Source organism: Chelonia mydas, chromosome 21, assembly GCF_015237465.2.
Source record: "Chelonia mydas isolate rCheMyd1 chromosome 21, rCheMyd1.pri.v2, whole genome shotgun sequence".
Classification (NCBI taxonomy): Eukaryota; Metazoa; Chordata; order Testudines; family Cheloniidae; genus Chelonia; species Chelonia mydas.
The window spans coordinates 11,922,162-11,942,789 of NC_051261.2; the positions used below are offsets into that span (position 1 = coordinate 11,922,162).

The window sequence follows — 20,628 nt, forward strand, 5'->3', positions numbered from 1 at the left end:
AGCGTGAATGAGATCTGAACCTGCTCCCCTCCCTACAGGAATTGGCATGTGGAAACTGGTCAGCTTGAAATTAATGGAAGATGGGAGATTAAATACCTTTGAGGAGCTGACCCTTAGTTCTTCTCTATGGTGATCAAGAATTCCCAAATACAAATTGTATATGGTTCCTTCCATTTAAGGCTCAAAAAGCACTTTACAAATAGAGTATGAGCCTCATTATCACCCTGTGAGGTAGGTCAGTTTTACCCTCGTTATATACACCAGCACATCCAAGCAGGGAAACCAAAGGGAATAGAAGTGATTTGATCAAGGTCACTGAGTTAGCGCTAGAGCTGGGAATAGAATCTAGGTTTCCTGTCTCTCAGACCAATCCTGATCTATCAAGGTACAGCTCCTTGATTTTTACAAGACCCATTTAACTGCATTAAGGGATTTTTAAATGAAGAAAATGTGTATTGGTGCACCAGGGTGGGCCCATATTCTCTCTTCCTAGGAAGCCAGAGAGTCTAGGGTGTTCCCTAGTTTTAACAGCAGTTTCCAATTCTGCATTTCGCCCAGGTGAGTTTGCTGCTTAGCTACTTGGACAGAGGAGGACTGTGTTCCCTGCTTCTGGTAGGGCCACCTCACAGGCACCTGTGTGAAGGCAGAGGTGTGTCTAGATTGAAACCTGATGCCTCATCCTTGGGCTAGTGTGGGGGTGGAGGGAGGAGGGACATGTTTCTTCACGCACACAGCTAATGAAGACAGACAGAGAAACTGTCCAGGACTTACTTTCTCAGCTGAAGACAGGAACAAGGGGAGTCTTTTCACCTCTTTCCCCCATAAGTCTCACCCTAGCCCTGTGCTCTGGAGGAGTCAGTCCAGGGCCAAAAGAAGATGAGTTTAACCCGGCGCAAAGGTTTTTACAGGCAGGAAGTAAACAAAACTGTCTGGGAGCTGCCCAGAAGATATACCTCCCTCAATCCAGTGGGATCCGGGGCTTATGGCTCTGTCTGGTGAGTAGATCTTGGCCTTTCTTTTTTCAAGGGCCCTGGCAGGAAGGAATGGGGTGTGGGTATTTAAAGCATGGCTCACAGGAAGAAAACAGGAGAGGTGCCTCTTAGCTGTCCTCCATTGTGAAATAAATTTGCGTGTTAGATGGTTTGTTTCCTGCCCGCCATACCTTAAGTCACTTTCAGCTTGAGCAGCTGTTCCGCTGTGTGTGTGTGTTTACTGCCTGAAGAGCTGGGCCTTCCTAGCCCTAAATTACTACATTTTGGGGAGAGGTTGCTGCTGTACCGATCACCCTCCAGGTGATCGGGTCTAGAGGCTCATCCCTTCTGTATGATTTTATTTGTTCAGTCCCTTGGTTTCCTCTCTCTCTCTCTGATGAGCAGGACAGCCAGCCCCTGCTATGCTCTGTCCCAGGGGTAGGAACTAGGCAGAGCTAGTGGTAGCAGAAAAAAACAATCTGTTTCCAAGGGTGACATTACTTCCCCCCCTCCCGCAACGATTTTGGGGCCTCTTGTTCCCCAAAGGGAAGATGGGATTCTGCTGCTGGTCCTATCCCAATATCCTGGTTTAAACTAATCCAGCTCAGCCGGACTGGAACCTCTTGCCAGTTTAATGACGAATTCTGAGCTTAGGAAGGGACACGACAGACAGGAAAACAATGTATGGTCATTCAATCCAATCAGCTGGGCAAAGGCAGCTCACACAAAAATGAATGTATGGGGTCAGATTCTGCTCGGTTGCATGTGTGTAAATCTAGAGTAACTCCACTGACTTTAATGAGTTACCCTCAGTTTACGTCCTTATGAAATCAGAATCTAGTCCATACACCAAAACACGAAGGCAAGAGAGAGATTTATTCCCTGTACTAGGTATTCTGCAGGAAATATCCTGCCTGATTGTCATTACCAGGGTCACATAATATATCTAGTTCATAGCCCTGGGACCATTGGACTTGCACCCTGGTTAGCTGTTTTTTTGATGCATAAACAGGGTCTGAAAGATTTGTTTTCTCTACTTGTTTTTCATTTTAGACATATAGATTTTTGTCTACTTTAAAAGACAGCAGGTCCCTGGAGAAAGAGTAGAATTATGGCAGCACAAGAAGCAAAAGCGAGTCCCAGAAAGAAAGGGGGGTATTCACTCCAATGGCTTGAAATTGTATTTTGGGTCATATCTATTTAACTTCAATAACCAACATTCTTTCTCCAAAATGTTCATCTTTGTTAACGATTCAACATCTCTGCCACTTCACTTGCTATGTGCGTGCTCCTAATAGGCTTCTCCACCAAAATCAGGGAAAACCAGACTTAATATTCTTGACATTTGTAAAGATTAAAAAAAAAATTAAAAAGGAGGGTGAGAAATGATCCCTCCAGATCTTCTTTATGAAGCCTAAAGCAAGAAGAAAAACACAAACAAAATAAATCCTTTCCTACTTGCTTTAAATAAAACCAGTCTCTAGCTCAGCTGATGTGGAAACTCCCAAAAAACAGCTGCTTGGTTGCTCTAAATGACATCCATTAGACTAAACTGGGTCGTGCCAGAACTCCCTGGATGACGAATACTTGCTGGTTTTGGTGCTGATATCTGGATGAAGCACAAGTGGAAGCTTGTGGAATTAGGATTTGCTGTCCCCTGCTGGGAACCGCTGGGATGTTTCTTTCTACAATAGTCCATGTATTTGGGTTTCTTTAAAGCTCTATATGCTGTTACAGATACTTAAAATAGAAGCAAATAAAGCAAGTTACAAAAGCTTCCCCAATTGGCCCTGAAAAACGAATTCCTTTGTTAAAATAAAATATTTGTTTAATTGCTATAGCAGATTCACAAGTCTGTCTAGAGAGTTAGTTTTGATCAGGTTTGAGTAATTGAGTAATTCTGATGCAGATGCATCCAGAGTTGGTCTGACTACCTTTGCAGGTCAGCTAGGATCTTGGAAAATTGCTTGTCTGAACCATTAGCTATCATGCAACTATTGCAGTTTAGAAACAGTTATTTTGCATAGTGGTTCCCTCTGACCACCCTTGGAAATCCTAGATCCACTACTGGTCACCAGGGCAAGAACAGGGGCTGTAGCCAGTAAGTGTGTGTGGACGGGTGGTGGTAGGAAGTGACGCTTTCCTTTCAAAGGTGCTAAGAAGAGAAAAGGGACCGTCTGGTTTCAAACAGGAAGTAGATATGGGATGAAGTGTGCAATGTGATAATGCTGAAATTCACATGGGTTTGGTCACGCTGCACCACTAGGAGTCACAGCAGGAAAGACATGTTGATTTACAGCTCTCCAGTTTAATGAGCTGAGAGAGCAGGAATTGCAAAGTGGCGGGAAGTGCACAGCCCAACAAGGAGGCTTGGGCTGGAAAGCCCTGCCTTTCTCTGTCCCTTCAAGAGGCAGCAGCTGGAAGCTGTCAGCCGTCAAACACAGGCAACCTCTCACAGCCATCCAGGGTTGACTGGCTCAGCGAGGTGTGATGCAGTTCATTATGGAGGTGCCTCTTCAAATGCTTTCACCCTGAAAAGCACTGGGGAGAATCTGAAGAATCATAGCAGTCTCTGGACGGCTGCTGTTGATGGCTTTTCTTTCCATCCCTTTGCTGATTAAATCGAGGGCCTGCCTTCTCTGCAACTCTGCCACAGGACTTTGAGAGAAGAGGTATCACTGAATTGCTTCATATGGAGAAATAAATAGGAACTATGACGAGGGGACCCTCTTGACAGCATGGAGTTCTTAGCTCCTAGCCCCAAAGTGCTAATCTTGGTTTTGACACTGATTCCTGCTGTTGTCCTTTTTGTATCAATTTCATATCTATAGAAGGGGGATAATACCTACCTTACCTTAGAGATTTGTTGTGAGCATTAATATAGTAATATTTATATATTTTTGAACATGAAAAGCATTTTCAAGTGCTAAATACTATTAACTATCTTAAAAAAAACACCTGTATACCAAATGTGTAGCACAAAATACTTTCGTGTTCAGAACACTTTACAAACATTATCAAATTAATGCATAGATTTTTAAAATTTTTTTTTAAGGCTCTGAGAGATTACTGTGACCATCTAATCTGACCTTCTGCATAACACAAGCCAGAGAATTCCACCTGGTAATTTCTGCATCAAGCCTATCACCTTTGTTTGAGTTAAAGCATATATTTTAGAAAGACATCCAAGTCTTGATTTTGAGACTTCAAATGAGAGAGAGAATCCACCACATCCCTAAGTAAGTTGTTCCAGAGGTTAAATAAAATACCTGCATTCTCTCTCTCTCTCTCTCACACACACACGCACACGCCGTTTGAGGTAGGCAGGTATTATTAGAGCTGAGTGGGAAACTGTTTTCTGTCCCCTGAAAATTACAGATTTCAAAAAAATTTCCCATCCTGAATCAGGATGAAAAGTCAAAAAATTTCACAAACCAGGAAAAAAAAATGGATTTTGGCGAATCGGCATATTCTGATTTTTAAAAAATGCTTTTTGAAAAAGTGCTATTATCCCCATATTACAGATCAGAAAACTAAGGCAGAGATTAAATGGCTCACAAATAATAAGATAGTGTGACCAGACAGCAAGTGTGAAAAATCAGGACAGGGGGTGGGGGGGGTAATAGGAGCCTATATAAGAAAAAGACCCAAAAAACCTATAAAATGGGACATCTCGTCACCCTATAATAAGATCACACTGTGAGTCAGTGCAGAGCTAGGAATATAGAACCTAGGATTCTTGACTTCCAGTCCTGTATTCTAACCACACACCCCATCTTGACCTTGTCGTCGGCTAGGGCTGGTATGCTCTTTGTCTGCCCTGCAGGCTATGCACTGGTTTTATTCAGAAATACTTGCAGCTCCAAAGATCCAGCATGCTGGGAAATCAACTCAAGCAGCATATCCTTTCCACACGGGGATGTTCAGGGATTCTTGCCCTTCCATTGCACTGGTCCACAGTGCGGTGGGGAGGGGAGGGGAGGACTGACTCTTCTTCTTCTTAGCGTGGCACGTGACCAGGATTCATCACCGAATTTGGTCCGCTGGTTGGATCATTAGCTTCCCCGGACTGAGTACTGACTGGGAGCGCTGATCCATGGCCCCCAGGGCTGACCCTCTCCCAAGCAATAACAGCATCCTGGGCGATTCACAGAAGGTGAATCTGTATATCTCCCCTCTCACAAAAAGCCCCTCCCACGTTCTTCTGTCCCCAAATTTCAGAAATCCTGAGCAGAAAGAGCATAAGAGCAGAGACTCAGCGGGGTTCTCAAGAGCCAGTTAGCTCAGAAGAGAACTGTGAGAAGTGGGTCTCAAAGAATCAGTGGAAGGACACAGTGTGTGGGTACAGGATTAGGGTTAGCCCTGACCTCCAAGCATTTGTCTTCACATTACCCACCATTTCTCTAGCACCAGTACATCTTCATTGGCTGGCGCAATGGAGAAGTGCTACTGTAATCGACCATGAGCGTTTTAACCCCCCTGTCATCTAACCTCCCTCAGAGCAGATATAGCTGGTTAAAATCTTGGTAGCAGTGTGTTTATACCAGAGATGCAGTAGAAAAAAATTGAAGTACAATGCTAGTGTCTACCAACTGCATTCCTTCCATGTACATTGCGGAAAGATCAAGGGAAAATGGCCCTTTTTCCTTGATCAGCTCCACACTCCAGCATCCCTTCCTCTTAGGCCACTTGTTGGATTAACGTTGCATCATCCATGAAAACTCATTGCTTAACTCAGAACTGGTTTTATCTGTTTGCCACAGTTCAGCCATAGATAAGAAGACGGGGGAGAAAGTGGCCATCAAGAAGCTGTGCCGACCATTCCAGTCCGAGATCTTTGCCAAGAGATCATACAGAGAGCTCATGCTTCTGAAACACATGCAACATGAGAACGTGAGTACCTGCCTCTCTCCATGCGGACACGAGAGAGAGAGGGCTACAGAGCTTCTCCCATTGAGTTACCAGAAGATCAAGTGATAGTGACTTTAGGGACAAAAGCCCTGATGTTTTTCCTGAAACTGCTGCAAGGTGGGCTTCACTGCCAATCACTCCTGGGGGAATACTGCGCATGCCCAGAGTTTGTCCCCCGCAGAAAAATGACTTTCTGATGGGGAAGCCACAAGAGCAGTCATGCAACCCTGCCCAGCAGTATGTTTCAGGTGCCCAGGGCCAGTAGAGAGGTAAATCACTGTGGGGTGGGGAGTGGGACTGGGAAGACCTGGCTGGTGGCTCATACCTTGCGTCGGGCTCAGCTACTAGTCCTGGCTGGGGTGGGGAGGACGGGACTTCCTCTTCCCCTGCACGGCATCTGGGGCTGGGTCAGACCCATCCTCAGATTTCTCCCCCAGTTGCAGAAAGCTCTGCAAACTCCACCCCCCGCTGTTTCTTGCACCCATTGTTCCTCAGCTGCAGGGGGAGGGATCCATGTACAGGGAGCTGTTCCCCCATCTGTCCAACCCCCGTGCATCCAGACCCCCTCACACCCAGACCCTCCTGCCGAGCCTCACCCCTGCACTCAAACCCCCTCTGATGAGCCCCACTCCCCCTGCACCTGGACCCCAGCCAGCTGCACCCCCACTGAGCCCCCCACACCCAGACCCTCCCACTGAGCCCCAACCACTTTCATCTGGACCCCCCTGCAGAGTCCCATTACAGTTGCACCCAGAACCCCCCAACAAGCCCTTGTGCATCCAGATCCCCCCCACACCTGGATCCCGCACTGAGCTGCCTGCACTCAGATTACCCAACAAAGAACCCTCTCAAACCACACCTGGATCCCCCAACAATAAGCCCCTCCACTTGGATCCTGCATTGCTGAGCCTGCCTGTCTACACCTGGTGCACCTGGCATGGAGGGGCAGGGCACTGCAGTGTTTCTGGGGCAGGCCGGGTCCTTGCATTGTCAGGTTTGGGTACAGCTTCACCGCTGAGTCCATGTCTTGGTGGGAGGGGGAGCTGCACAGTGATCTCCCACCTCTGTGCAGCCAGTGGCCTGTGCTCCCCAGTGCCATGTTGGAAACTCCACATTTATTTGACAAAATCTGCAGAGTTTTAAAATAGTGTGTGCAGAATTTTTATTGTTTTAGCACAGAACTTAATTTTTGGGGGCACAGAATGCCCTAAGGGGTAGCCAATGGACACCCAGCCTGATGTAGAGGACCCCACCCTCTTTGGCGTGTAGAGGAGAATTCAGTTTCCATGTTCAGTTCCCAGTTCCAGGGGTTCTTTGTTGCTGCCACCCTGCCATTGCTCCAAGAGTGAAGTTGGACTTGGAGCACAGACAAATGTTCAGTCTGTTTGTAAGAGAGGAAATAGACTCTTGTCAACGGGCTTTAAGGCTAAATCCCTCATGTGGAATGCTAGTGTCATTGACCCGTGACTCTTGAGTTGCAAGCTGTTACAGAGAATACCGCTCTTCCAGGGTGTGTACTTTCCAGTCTTACATTTACCCACTTATCCTGCAGGTCATTGGGTTGCTTGATGTCTTCACCTCAGCCACCTCCTTCAATGGATTCCAGGACTTGTAAGTTTTTTGTGGGGCTTTTTACCAAGTGTTTTGCATTTGATATAGGTTCAGTCGTTGTCCAGGACAATTGCAGATTTAGCACTTGAAGAAGGAAGTTTGTCATGCTGAGAAGCAATCCCATGAGTTGATTTGAAAAGGGGCCAGTCTAAAGCCAGAGATCCCTAAATAAAATTCTATTAGGAAGGTCAGAAGCACAGATCAATTCCAGTTGCTAAAATCCCTGAGAAAAATATAAGCAAGCAGCTCATACACCCCATATTCTGAGAGCATGGATCAGATGTATTGATTTATATAAGGTAAATATCAGAAACTGGTACCTAGATATAATGGTGATGGGCACATTAGACATTCCTAAGATAGACCGATACTTATTAGCGTAGTGATTTATATGGCATGATGGTGTACTGAGGGCACAGGAACAATAACAAATTATTTGTCAGATCCTAGACTGATAGAATTTTAAATATCTATTTTTTTTCACCTTTTATGTTGATGTTTTTTTTTCTTTTTTTGTCCCGGGAGAGGCTGGGCATTGCCTTCAGCTTGGATGGTGAAGCTGGACCAGCCAGGGTTGAGGCACTGTGGGAATAAGTCTGGGACCTGAGATAGCAGTTTTGAAAAATCCCCTTTAAAACTCCATAAGATATTTCAGACACCTGATTTGCCCATTGCTGATGATGGAAGACTTTAAAGCAATGAACGGCGCGCGCGCTCTCTCTCTCTCTCTCTCTCTCATATTTGGTATCTTGCAATGCGTACAATGAGGAGGACAAATTTTCCAAATTCAGGAGAGTAGAAATAACAATTTTCAGAGCAGGTAGCAACTTTAACTTCCTCACTGGTTGTCTTGGTAACCCAGAGACACATTAAGGTTTGCTGCAACTGATCTGATCTTCATAGTGAGAACAAGGCTAGCATGGCTCCCTGTGTTTTTCTCCTAGACTCAGGGACTTATCTTACTGCCTTTTAGCTACCTGGTGATGCCGTACATGCGGACAGATTTACAAAAGATCATGGGACATGAGTTCAGTGATGAAAAGATCCAGTACCTGGTCTACCAAATGCTGAAAGGTTTGAAGGTAGGTGGGTCTGGAATAGCCAAAAGCAAGAACTGGTTTCTGAAGGATTTACACATTGAATCACCAGGTCTGCCTTAGGAGTAGTCTTCGCTCTGTATTATCCCTGAGTGGACCCTTAAATCATGGACAGACTAACCTGTAGGATCATCATCCTTATAATACAATTCATGTCTCCACACTTATCCATTGAAAAGTCATTTTTCCTTGTGAACTAATCTGGATCTACCACACGTCAATCGGAAGTACAGTTGGGCAGGAAACGGTTATCCCGTCCCATGAAACTTTGAGATTTCAAGTGTTTTCCTGGTCTGCAATGGGATGAAACTGAGATGTTTCAAAATTTTTGGTGGAAAAACCAGAGAGAGAGCTCCCCACCCAAACTAGCCTATAGTCCAGTGTTAGGGCAGCTGTAACCACTGGGCTGTTGGCTCTTCTGGGGTAGGTGTGTCTCTCTGGTTTCCCATCCTGAGAAACTTTTGCTGACAGAAGTTTCATTGCAACTGATATGCTCCCGCAGAAAGATTTTGTTTTGACAAATTATTATTTTCTGACCCCAAAAAAGGGCTAATAGAAAAATTCCTGACCCGCTTTCACTGAAAGCTTATACTTTTGAGGTATCAGAGGTGGCTTTGGTTTTTCATATTGGTCAGCAGGTGACTTAACCAATTCAATCCATCATAGGTCATGCAATTTCTTGCTAGGGAGGCAGTTGGCTTGCTCTATTCAACTCACCACAGCCCAAGTTTCCTTAGCAAAACTATCGATGGTGGCAAGAGGCTTTTAGCAAGTGGAGCATCTGTTGGTTCCCTCATTCCATCTGCTTTTAGAGAAAACACATGGAACACAATTTCCTCCGTTATTATGAGCCAAGAATGTCCATTTTTAAACTGACTACGACAAAGCGGAAAGGTAAAAGACAACCCCTTATAACAATCTGAACTCTGAACTGTAGAACTAATGATTGACAATACTTCACACTAGACTGCCCTCCAGCTACAATTCTCACAGTGCTTTACGAGCATTAGGGACTTAAACTCCACAAGGCCTCTTTCCCCAGATCACTGTGAAACCCAGATGGGGGAAACCAATGCACAAAGAGGTTAAATGACTTGCCCAAAATCGCGTCGTGAGCCTGTGGAGAGGTTAGACTAGAACCAATATCTCAACTCCAGACCTTATGCATTAGCTGCTAGACTCTGTTTCCTTCCTATATGATTTGACAGGCAAAATAACCACAACTCATGCAATTTAGTGACTGCATTCCTTCTTACAATGAGCCCATACCTGCTCACTAGATAAGTTTGAGGCTTCTAAGATTATAGTTGATTTTAGTAACTTTCATGCCATACCAGCTATGCCTCTTCAAGAGGTATTCTAATTCCAGCTATTGTAAAGAACGTAGGGTAGGGAATGGGTTTCACTTGGGTTTCTTGCAGCAATTTTGTCTTCCTATTTGTGACCTGGGCTGTAGAGTCACAGAGTTGGGAGCGAGGATTTTGCAGAAGAAGAATGCGGGTTGCTTTGGTCTCAGTAGACAGGATCTGTTGCTAACATGTGTTTCTCCTATGGGGAAGTGAAAGATCTGCTTGCTGGTGATCACACTGTGGCTTCCCTTTTCATTGCAGTACATTCATTCTGCTGGAATCATTCACCGGGTAAGTTCATGTGCACTATTACTCTGCTTTTATTTCTGTTCTCTGAGAGAAGCATGACTCAGTCAGAAAGTTAACAGCTTCTCCCATAGCCTTGAACGTCATCTCACTAAGAGCCTTGGCCTTAAGTTCTCCCTACACTAAGCCCCTCTTCCCTTTTGCTGCCTCATTCCCTTCCTACCTCTGTTGGCCTGGATTTGCTCTGCGGGCAATGCAGTATTTTGCAACAGGCCATGGAGCATTTTGTGATGCTTCTCGATTAATGAAAGATGCTTCAGAAAAGAAAATAGTCCTTGTAATACTCTGGGATGCTGAACTGTGTAGCAGGCATGCTGTCTCCACTGCTGTGGCAAGAGTGGATTTGGGATGCGATGATACAACCCACCAAAGGCCAAGCTGAGACTCGGCTGAGATTTACATTGTTGAATTGCAGTTCGCTTTGTGTACTGATTGCTCTGCTCTCGTTTGCTGCAGGACCTGAAGCCAGGCAATCTGGCTGTCAACGAAGACTGTGAACTAAAGGTAGGAACGAAGGTGCCACTTCACGGCTTGCGAAACATGCAGCGTGTTGGGTGGCTGGTGAACCGCTCTGAGTCCGTGACTCCTGATGTTAACGCACCAGTGTGGTTCCCATTGCAGCCTGAGGCCCCTGTTCAGCAAGGTATTTAAGACCGTGTCTGTTGAATCAATGGGACTATTCATGTGCTTGAAGTTAGGACATGCTCCAGTACCTTGCTGAATCGGCCTGCGGCTGGAGCGAACATCCTGGCACTGGGTGCAGTTCCTACTGCACTCGGAAGTCCACAGCGATACCTTACAGAGACTCAACACGCTAGGGCCACATCTCTATTCGGAAAATAACCCAAGGATGATAACTGAGGGCAGCCACGGTTCCCCTGCGCTCCCATCGGCTAGAGCTGAGGACCTATTGTAGACAAAGCCATTTTCAACTCCTGGTAGAAAAGGCTTGTTAGAGCCCCGGTGGAAGGAAGGGCCTGCTTTGCCGGGGATTGTTAAAAGTGATTTGGCCCTGTCTATGCTAAAGATCAGGCCAAAGCATTTCCAGCTCCTGCTGGAGGAATACTGGTAGCCACAGGATGTTTTCGGAGGAGAGGTGGGGTTGGAGAATGGCTTGGCTTAAAGGACGCAGAACAGTCCTGTGAAAAATAAGAACATATGTTTCAGGAAGGTGGTGATCCTATCGGTCACACACTACAGATTCCGTCTGTGGGGCTGCAGGCTACAACTGGTTTTGCAGCCTGGCTGTAATTTACAGTGCAATTAAGACAAACCCATTCGAACCATTGGCTGGGGTGGCTCTGGTGTAGCGGTGAGCCTATAGCTCTCTGATGGGATCCACTTCATTTCCTCATGGAAACAGGTTTTCTTTTGCCTGCAGGATCTCTCTTTTCCTTCCCTCACCATCTCCCTCCTCCGTTGATCTGTAGATCTTGGACTTTGGCTTGGCGAGACACGCAGATGCTGAGATGACTGGCTATGTTGTGACGCGTTGGTACAGAGCACCAGAAGTCATTCTGAACTGGATGCATTACAACCAGACCGGTGAGTTAAATCCCTTCAGCTGTGGCTCTCTGGAGATCACCACTGCGATCCCCTCAGGAGGGTTAGTGTGGATCACACACAATCCTCCTCTTTTGGCAGTTAAGATGAGGAGGAACAAAACGCACCTTATCTCCAGCAGCAGTTATGAGGCTCCCGGCTAATCAAACATAAGGAGACAGCTCCACCCAAAGCTGTCACCATTGGGAAAGCTGAAACCCAAGGTTGTAGTAACCCAGAAACTACAGCTGGTGGGAGAAGGGGATTGAAGGTGGGAGCAAAACCACGCCAATGACTAAATAACTCCGCAGACGTTACTGTAGGTCCCCAAAGCAGGACAAGACCCCTGAACTGTTTCTCCTCCCTCTGCCGGCCTTGTTCTTTTCTCACGCTCCTCTCGGTTTCTTCCCGCGCAGTGGATATCTGGTCTGTTGGTTGTATCATGGCAGAAATGCTGACTGGGAAAACCCTGTTTAAAGGAAAAGATTGTATCCTTTCAAATTGGGGCAAACTCCTCTGGGATGGCCCAGAAGCCCTCTAGCTGTGCCTGAAACGAGCGTTTACACAGGCATGAGAGGGTGGGGATACTGGGGGAGGAGAGTGTCAACTTGGTACACTGAGGTAAATTCTACCCCGTGTCCTCTTGCATGCATGCTGCCCTGACCAGTCAGTGGTGTTCTGTGCTGTGGGGAGGAGCAGAGGTTACCTGTGCAGGGCCCCAAGCCCATTGCAGAACACAGCTCTGTGAGGGCTGCTTGCACGCCATGGCAGAAGGGGGCTGGAGCAGGCCCTGCGGATGCACACATCCAGCCACCAAAGCCTGCATAGGGAGGTCACAGCAGCTGGGAGCTATTGCAGCTCTGACTCTGCATTGAGAGTCCCGGAGCCATTTGGAGTAAAGATTCATTCTCCTTAATCCTCACAGACCTTCCTAGCCACGCAGCCAGCCTACTTGGGCTGTTGGCTAGGTCCAAGATTTGGCCGTAAATAACCTTTAACTCAGCCTGCCAGATCTAGATCAGCTGACCCAGATCTTGAAAGTAACCGGACTCCCAGGAGAGGAGTTTGTGCAGAAACTGGAGGACAAAGCGGTAAGGAAAACACTGTGCCTAGGGCTGTACTTCTCAATGCATTGCTGTGGAAACCCCATGAAAATAAGTTATTTTTACATTGTGTGTGACATGTGCATGCGTGTGGTTTTTAGTAACATAAATCATCCCGCCAAGGCAGTGGCCTTGGCATCTATCCCTGCCAGGGGCACCTCCAAAGCATTTGACTTTAAAAGAAAGTCCTATTTACCAGTGAGGCAAAGTATTCCTTTCAAGGGGGTGGATGGAGAACGTAGGAGTTGAGTCAGGACTCCTTGGTTCTGGGCCAGAGGCAGCTGGCGACTCATTGTGTGACCTCGGGCAGATCATTCCACCTCTCTGTAACCCAGTTGAGCCCTCTGTAAGATTGGGATATTTTTGTACCTCACAGGGGTGTTGTGGGGCTCTCTTATTTGTAAAAAACAAAACAGTTCCTCACATGAAAGAGGCCCATAGAAATGTGGAGTCTTGGATATTTTACTACTATCCTGCTCATCTAGGCATGGACCTGATGGACTTTTCTACAGTCCCCTTTGTCTGACTGCAGCAAGTTTGTATTCTGTGCATTCCTCTCTCTCTTTCAGGCTAAGAAGTATATCCAGTCCCTTCCCAAGATTCCCAAAATGGATTTATCCCGGCTTTTCTCCAAAGCCAATCCTCTGGGTAAGTCCTCTTCAGTATTTCTCCCACGCCACTTCCAGTCCATTATAAGGCAGATGGTCACACTGTTCGTGGACTCCAGGACTTTTCCTCCCAGACCTCATGACTTCTTGCTATGTCCCCTTCAGGGGCTAATGATGTTTCTCTTGCTGGCCAGCCCTTTCCACGGGCGGGGGCTGAAGATACTTACAATTACGTGGAAAAACAATTATTATTGACATTAAAATAGCAATTACTTGCTCTTCTTTGCTCTCTCCCTTCCCCTGCCCTTAAAATAAGATCCAGGACTTTTGGCGCTTTTTCCCAAACTTGTGAATTTTTTGCCATGACTGCTAACCCAGCCGTAAATATATCCATAAATATATATATATATATACACCCATATATATATATACCCATAAATATCTCTCAGCCCCATAGTGCTGTGGTGGTGAGGAGAATGGGACTGACCTAAGTGCAAAATGTTAGTCCATCTGGAGACTTCTGTGGCACCTCTTCCAAGCTCACTTTTTCCTGCAGTCAAAGGAACCTAGTTCTATGAGCAAATTGAGATGGAAACTTCTGGTCTTACACACACTTATGAGGACAGGATGGAGACACACCGGCGAAAGGAAGACAATCCTATACAAACCCAGTTCACTTTGGTTTCCCAGAATCCAGAGGTCATTAGATCATGGCTGGGGTCATTAGATTTACTGAACTGAAGGCCACATTTGCCTTAAGTCAGGAGCTTGAGGGTCACACCTAATTTGCTTAAAATGGAGCAGACGGCACCTGCACTCATCATTCACGTACAGCTCACAGCATGTGATGCTCCCTCGTAAGCCAAGCGGCATGGCTTCGTGTCCGAAGAGAGACATTATGTAATGGAGCCTGGAGAATGCAGTTTCCCACACCTTCCTGTGGAACAAGGCCAGGAACTGATCACAGTGTAGAACTCTCTGGGCCCCAGTTGGCCAGTGGAATGTACCTTGGCCACCACTGAGCTCCAGGATCAAGTTGCCTAGAGCAAACCGGGCGGTATCCATGTTACGCCGCTTTCCTTTGTTCTTTTCCCAGACCCAAGGCAGCGTGATCTCTGGCAAGGGGCACAGAGAGTTGCATACACTGCTTCAGCCACCTTTTACCAGGGAAAGTATATGAATCACTTCCCAACTGCGTATCAGATATCTGGACATTTTGATACAAAGTTGGTAACTGAAATTTGTTTACGCATTCATGGTAAAAAGTAAGCCTCCTACAATGAACTGTTTCCCCTCATAGGTCATAGGTGTGGGTAAGCAGAACTCTACCAAACTCTGAAACATTAAAGCAGTAAAACCAAGAAGGAAATCAGCCTGCCTTTGGCGTTTCCTGCTTTCCTGTTTACCAAGCCTAGTATAGATTACTTTATAGATTATTTGGGTTGCTTATATTTGCTTTGTAAAATACTTTTGACGCCCCTGCACAACTCAGATTGGAACTGAAAGAATTTTAAACTTAAAGTCACTTCTCACTATTGATGTCCTTGAAGCACGCTTGGTTTCAACAATGAAGCTAGATAGCTCTGTTTTACTCTTCCCTCCCTAATTTTCAATAACTTGCATGAGGTTATGTTTGGGTTCGCAACACTGCAGGGGAAAGCTTAAATGACAGAAAAAACCCTTGAAACTGTGAAACATTTCTTCTCTTTGTGTTTTGTATCCCTTCCTCTTTCAAACAAAATTTAAGTTGGGGTATAAACTAGCTGATATTTGGCCTGTTGATTTTACTGCCTCTGTACTGATGGGGACTTCTGCCCACTAGAAACCCATTATATTCTTGGATGCTAGGAGGATGAGCCCCAAGGTCCTCACAGACTTTTATGTGCAGGACATCCTAAATATCACTGCTTCACTCACCTAGCCACGTATTCCCATCCTTCTGCAGCGGTGGACCTGCTCGACAAGATGCTGCAGCTGGATGTGGGAAAGCGTCTCACGGCCACAGAAGCTCTGGCCCATGCATATTTTGACCAATTCCGAGACGTTGAGGAGGAGACGGAGGCCCAGCAGTCCTACGACGATTCCTTGGAGCACGAGAAGCTTTCCATGGATGAGTGGAGAAGTAAGACGTTGAACTTCTATGGGTTGCCGTCAGTCTGTCAGTACCTTGTGTGGAACTTCCTAGCCCCTCCCACTGTCCTGTACGTACCTTCTGAGTATGCCTGATGTCACCCCCATGCCATATGCTGCCCCCTACACACACGCTGCCGATGTAGAGTAATGCCCATCCTCTTCCCCTAGCCTCTAAGCACACGTTGAAGATACCTTTTGCCTACATCTTTCCAACACTGAGCTATATTTTATCCTTTCTCCTCCGTTCAGCCTCCACGTGATGTCCCCCTACATCTGAAATTTGCCCCCAGCTCTTATGTGCCTTTATGCTTACGCTCTCTTTAACACCCTCTAGAATCATGTGACAGCATTATTTTAAATATGCTATTGATATTCATTATCATGTTGTTCATTTTCCAGGGCATACTTACCAGGAGATTCAGTCCTTCAGCCCGATTGCCCGGAAGGACTCCAAGAGGCGGAGTGGTTTGTCACTGTAGTGGCTGGGCCGGCCAAGGTTGGGGCTCACTCCCTCTGCTGGGTCACCAAGGAGGATGCCTATCAGGATTTGGACCACCCCAGGGCCAGATATTTATCAGCATGGGGGTGTGGAACTTCTGTACATGTGTGGAACAGAAGGATGTTGAATACCCAAGAGTGTTGGGCTTTGTCCTGTGGGAGGAAACTGCACCAGATACATCTTTCAGTGCCAAAGATTAATGTATTTCTCATTAAAACCTCAAGTAGTAGAATTGTACCTGGTGTTTTTGTTTTCTTACTCATTTGCACCAGTTTTTAATTGGCTCTCAACTTGGTTTTCAGGAGTTTGGGTCATACACACCAAGTTTCTAATCTGCTCTGCCCAGGCTCCACCCCCACTCCACCCCTTCCTCCAAGGCCCCACCCCCACTCTGCCCTGCCCACTCCCCTGAGCATGCTGTGCCCTCGCTCCTTCCGCTTCCCCTCCAGCACCTCCTGACGCTGTGAAACAGCTGATCTGCGGCAGGCAGGAGGCCCTGGGAGGGAGGGGGAGAAGGCGCTGATCGGTGGGGCCTGCTGTCGGGCAGGAGGTGCTGGGGGGAGGTTCTGGTAATGGAGCTGCTGGGGGGTGCTCAGCACCCACCATTTTTCCCCCGTGGGTGCTCCAGCCCTGGAGCACCCACGGAGTAGGTGCCTATGGTTCGGGTGTTTCAGTGGGTCCTTCTCACTGTTCCTTCAGTGTCCTATTTGCTGCTTTTTCCAGTTCTTCTAGAAAAGCAGTTAGGACTTTTGCAGGTGGCATCACAGTGAGTCAGGCAGGAAAACGGAGTTTATTTGAGAGGCCAGCCAGCAGGGTTACTCGTTAGAGAGAGGGACAGGAAGTCAGAACCGATGGGTTCTACCGCAAACTCCTTATGTGAATGTTGGCAAGATCCTTAATACTGAGTTTCCAGAAATGGCCTCTAATTTTGGGTCCCTCTATTCTTCAGTTTCCAACTGCAGACACCTTAACCAAATTGTTTGAACTTGGGTGTTTACATTTAGGCACCAAAATCGAAGTGGCCTAATATTCAGAAGTGCTCTGAGATCAACCTAAAATGAAGAGTACTGCATAAGTACAAAGAACTGTTTTTTGTCTCCCATTAATGGTTCTGTAACAGATGTAAAAGTATGTTTTGTTCTTTAAAGTGATGCAATATATAGGTATAGAGGCAAAAACTGACAAAATGCATTTATTGAATTGTTATATATTTGAATCTTTTTACACAGAGTTAGAAAGAAATTCAAAACGTTATTTTTTTAATTCATGCAGTTGGCAGCCTGGAGGGATCTTCGTAGCTAAGCCAGGTTTTTCAATGTAGCATCAAAAAGTGCAGGGATTAGTTCTTGGCTCTATGCTATTTAACGTTTTTTATCTATGACCTGGAAGATTACATAAAACCATAACTGATGAAATCTGCAGATGACACACAACTTGAGGGAGTGGTAAATAATGAAGAGGACAGGTCACTGATTCAGAGTGATCTGGGTTGCTTTGTAAACTGGATGCAAGCAAACAATGTGCATTTTAATAAGGCTAAATGTAAATGTATACGTCTAAAACCAAAGAATGTAGGCCATACTTACGGGATGGGGAGCTCTCTCCTGGGAAGCGGTGACTCTGAAAAAGATTTGGGGTCATGGTGGACAATAGGTTGAACATGAGGTCCTCGTGTGATGCTGCAGCCTAAAGAGCTAACGCAATCCTGGGGTACATAAACAGAGGACTCTCCAGTAGGAGTAGAGAGTTTTTTTTCCCTCAGTATTTGACACTGGTGTTGGGATACTATGTCCACCTCCGGTGCCCACAATTCAAGAAGGATGTGGATAAACTGAAGAGGGTTCAGAGAAGAACCACAAGAATGGTTAAAGGATTAGAAAACATGCCTTGTAGTGTGAGATTCAAAGAGCTCAATCTGTTTATTTTAACAAAGAGAAGGTTAAGGGGTGACTTGATCGTAGTCGGTAAGTACTTACACGGGGAACAATATTTAATAATGGGCAGCATAGGAGAAACCCACGTTCACCCAATACTGTGAGATCCCAGCCCTGGAATCCTAAACAACAGAGTTGTCTAGCTCCAGTCACTCCATCCTTGGAATCTCTCCCCTCTCTGACTACAGGCTGCCCTTCTGTCCCAGCAGGACTGGCTCAGAGGCACATGTTCCTGTCACATGACCCTTGTATTCTCATTCTGTCCACCTGGCACAGGTGAGGCTGAGCCTTTATCCTCTTAAGGGGCCAGCTCATCCTGTGATGCTAAGGAAAATTTAAGCCAAATATCAGGAAACACTTCCTGACAGCCAGATGTGTTCAGCTATGGAATTGGCTCCAAGGGAAGCAGTGGAAACTGCACCATTTGGGGATAAAGTTCTAGAAATTATATTGCACGAATAATCCAGTCTAAGCAGGGGAATGAAGAAAATGATCCTTGACCATCTTGTTTAAAGATTTTAGCTTCTTGGTATTAAATTAACTCTCTATTTCAGAATCGTTTTTAAAAACAGCATTAAAAATATTCCACATAAAAATAGTACTGTCCAAGTTTTTTTTTCTCCCTTGAATGGATTAAAACTTTTTAGACTCCCTTTCCTGCACTTTCCTGTAGGGTTTTGTATTTCTCATTCGTATAAATAAATTCAAATACATTCCGTTTGCCAAATAACTCTTGGCAGCCACAATAAATTGCCTCTTTATGAGTTACAAGGCTTGAATGGGATGAGAGCAGAGTTCTCTTCGGAGCTCAGGTGGGGAAAGTGTGTTGGCAGACTGGATTTTATGTGCTGTTACAAAACAAACTCTGGGGTCTCTTGTTTGCAATTTTCAGTTCCCAGTACTCAGCCAGGGCTGCACAGGGCACGCTGGCAGGGCAAGGGGTGGGGGTGGTTACACACAATAGGACATGTCCGCACGGTCTGGAGGTTTCTGGTATTCTCTGACCCACGATCGTTCTCTGCAGTGGACTTGGTTTTTTGTCTGGGAACAAACAAACATTAAAATCTTTCTGTTGTTGGGTAGAGGAAGAAGACAAAATTCTAGGTACAAAACACCTGTCTGGATTTAGGTAAGAGGCTCAGAGATATGGTGATGAGAACAGTATAAATACCTAAACATACACACAGTGTTTTGTGAACAGCTAACTCTCCAACCATCCAAATTCACTTCCTGGAGGAAGCTTAGAATTCCCCACTTCAGACTTGCAGATACTTTCTGATTGGGCAGACGCATCATGGGCTGTGAAGATGGGGTAATGTGTGATGTTATGTATGTGTCGCTTTCGATGTGACCGATTACAGACAAGTTTTTGTTTTGGATCCACACATCAAATCACAATATCGGGGGTAGTAGTATTTATAACCTACATCTATTTCCAGATAGCTGGCAGAAAGAGAGAAGGGAAAACATTTACAAAAATAAAAGTGGTAAATCGCACTACGCTCACTTTCAGCTGCTAGCACGTCTACCTATCCAAGTTCTTACACTGGGGTCATTTACTGCCTACATTTAGAGGTAATACAAGAATCTGCAGGCTTATGTTTCAGAAACCAGGATCTTTTATGATATTGTAGATGCTCATCCTCATTAAGTCTCTTGAGGTATATCTCATATATGCTTACACAGCTTATTCTAAGATAACATAACTGTTCTGGTTTGACCACGTATTCAAGCTAATGTCAAGACCCTTTCCTGTGCCTGAGGCTATTGCATCCCTAGATATAGACTAGAGTGTGTTTTAGGAATTTTCCCTTTCCTTCTTGCTTGGAAGTTCTCACTGTTAATATGCTAAATAGCTAATAGCCAGAGCTTCCTACACACCTTAGGGCTATTTATCCCTCTCTGCAATGCTGCAAAACAGATTTCCCTCTGACAGCCGTTTATTTCTGCCTGTTTGAAATATGAATGAATATATTTCACTCCTACACAAAATCACCAAATATGTGTTAGGGTCCCCTGAATATGTCACACACATCCTTCAAATTCAGCCATGGATAATAACCACAATCTTGGAAATGCACATTGTTAAGCCAAAGTTTACAGAGAGATGTCATCGGCAGGTTTTGCTCTTAATAGGCTACAAGTGCACAGTCATCCATAAAGAGTGATTCTCTAATAAGACACCTTCCTACACCGTTGTTGATGAATGCAGATGATTAGAGTTTGCCTGAGTGGAATCTAATATTCCCATGACTAGATTACAAGCTACTTTATATAACACTGATGCAAAGAAAAGTCCAAACTGAGATGGGCAATGACTCCTCCATGTTTAACACTTTTCACAATGCCAAAAGGGCTGCACAGATGTATCCAAAGATACCATCAGTCAGTGGATGATGTTATCCACCTTATCCAAGTGTCTACACTACAAGGGATACAGTGACACAGCTGTGGTGCTGTAGCTATTCTGCTGTAGAACAGATGCTTGCTACAATGATGGAAAAAGTTCTACTCTGTCACTGTAGCAAATCCACCCCCTTGAGAGGCAGCAGTTAGATTGATGG

At 45.6% G+C, this 20,628-nt stretch overlaps 1 protein-coding gene across 2 annotated transcripts; it reads left to right on the top strand.

The window, feature by feature from the left end:
- Nucleotides 1-682: 682 nt before the first annotated feature.
- MAPK13 (mitogen-activated protein kinase 13) lies at nt 683-16,367 on the top strand. Of its 2 annotated transcripts, none has more exons than XM_007063484.4 (12): nt 683-995; nt 5,735-5,864; nt 7,435-7,493; nt 8,467-8,575; nt 10,201-10,230; nt 10,702-10,749; nt 11,676-11,790; nt 12,204-12,275; nt 12,799-12,878; nt 13,460-13,538; nt 15,444-15,620; nt 16,031-16,367. In XM_007063484.4, the coding sequence occupies exons 1-12, from the start codon at nt 877-879 to the stop codon at nt 16,108-16,110; spliced, it is 1,098 nt and encodes a 365-aa protein (XP_007063546.1). In that variant the 5' UTR covers nt 683-876; the 3' UTR covers nt 16,111-16,367. The 2 variants fall into 2 exon arrangements, with proteins under 2 accessions (XP_007063546.1, XP_037741052.1); XM_037885124.2 differs by lacking the exon at nt 683-995 and adding an exon at nt 1,647-3,643.
- The last annotated feature ends 4,261 nt before the right edge of the window (nt 16,368-20,628 follow it).

Coding starts and splice junctions, on each gene's coding strand:
- MAPK13 (XM_007063484.4), top strand. CDS start 877: ATGAGTTTAACCCGGCGCAAAGGTTTTTACAGGCAGGAAGTAAACAAA. Junction 7,494..8,466: donor TTCAATGGATTCCAGGACTT/GTAAGTTTTTTG, acceptor ACTGCCTTTTAG/CTACCTGGTGATGCCGTACA. Junction 15,621..16,030: donor TTCCATGGATGAGTGGAGAA/GTAAGACGTTGA, acceptor TTCATTTTCCAG/GGCATACTTACCAGGAGATT.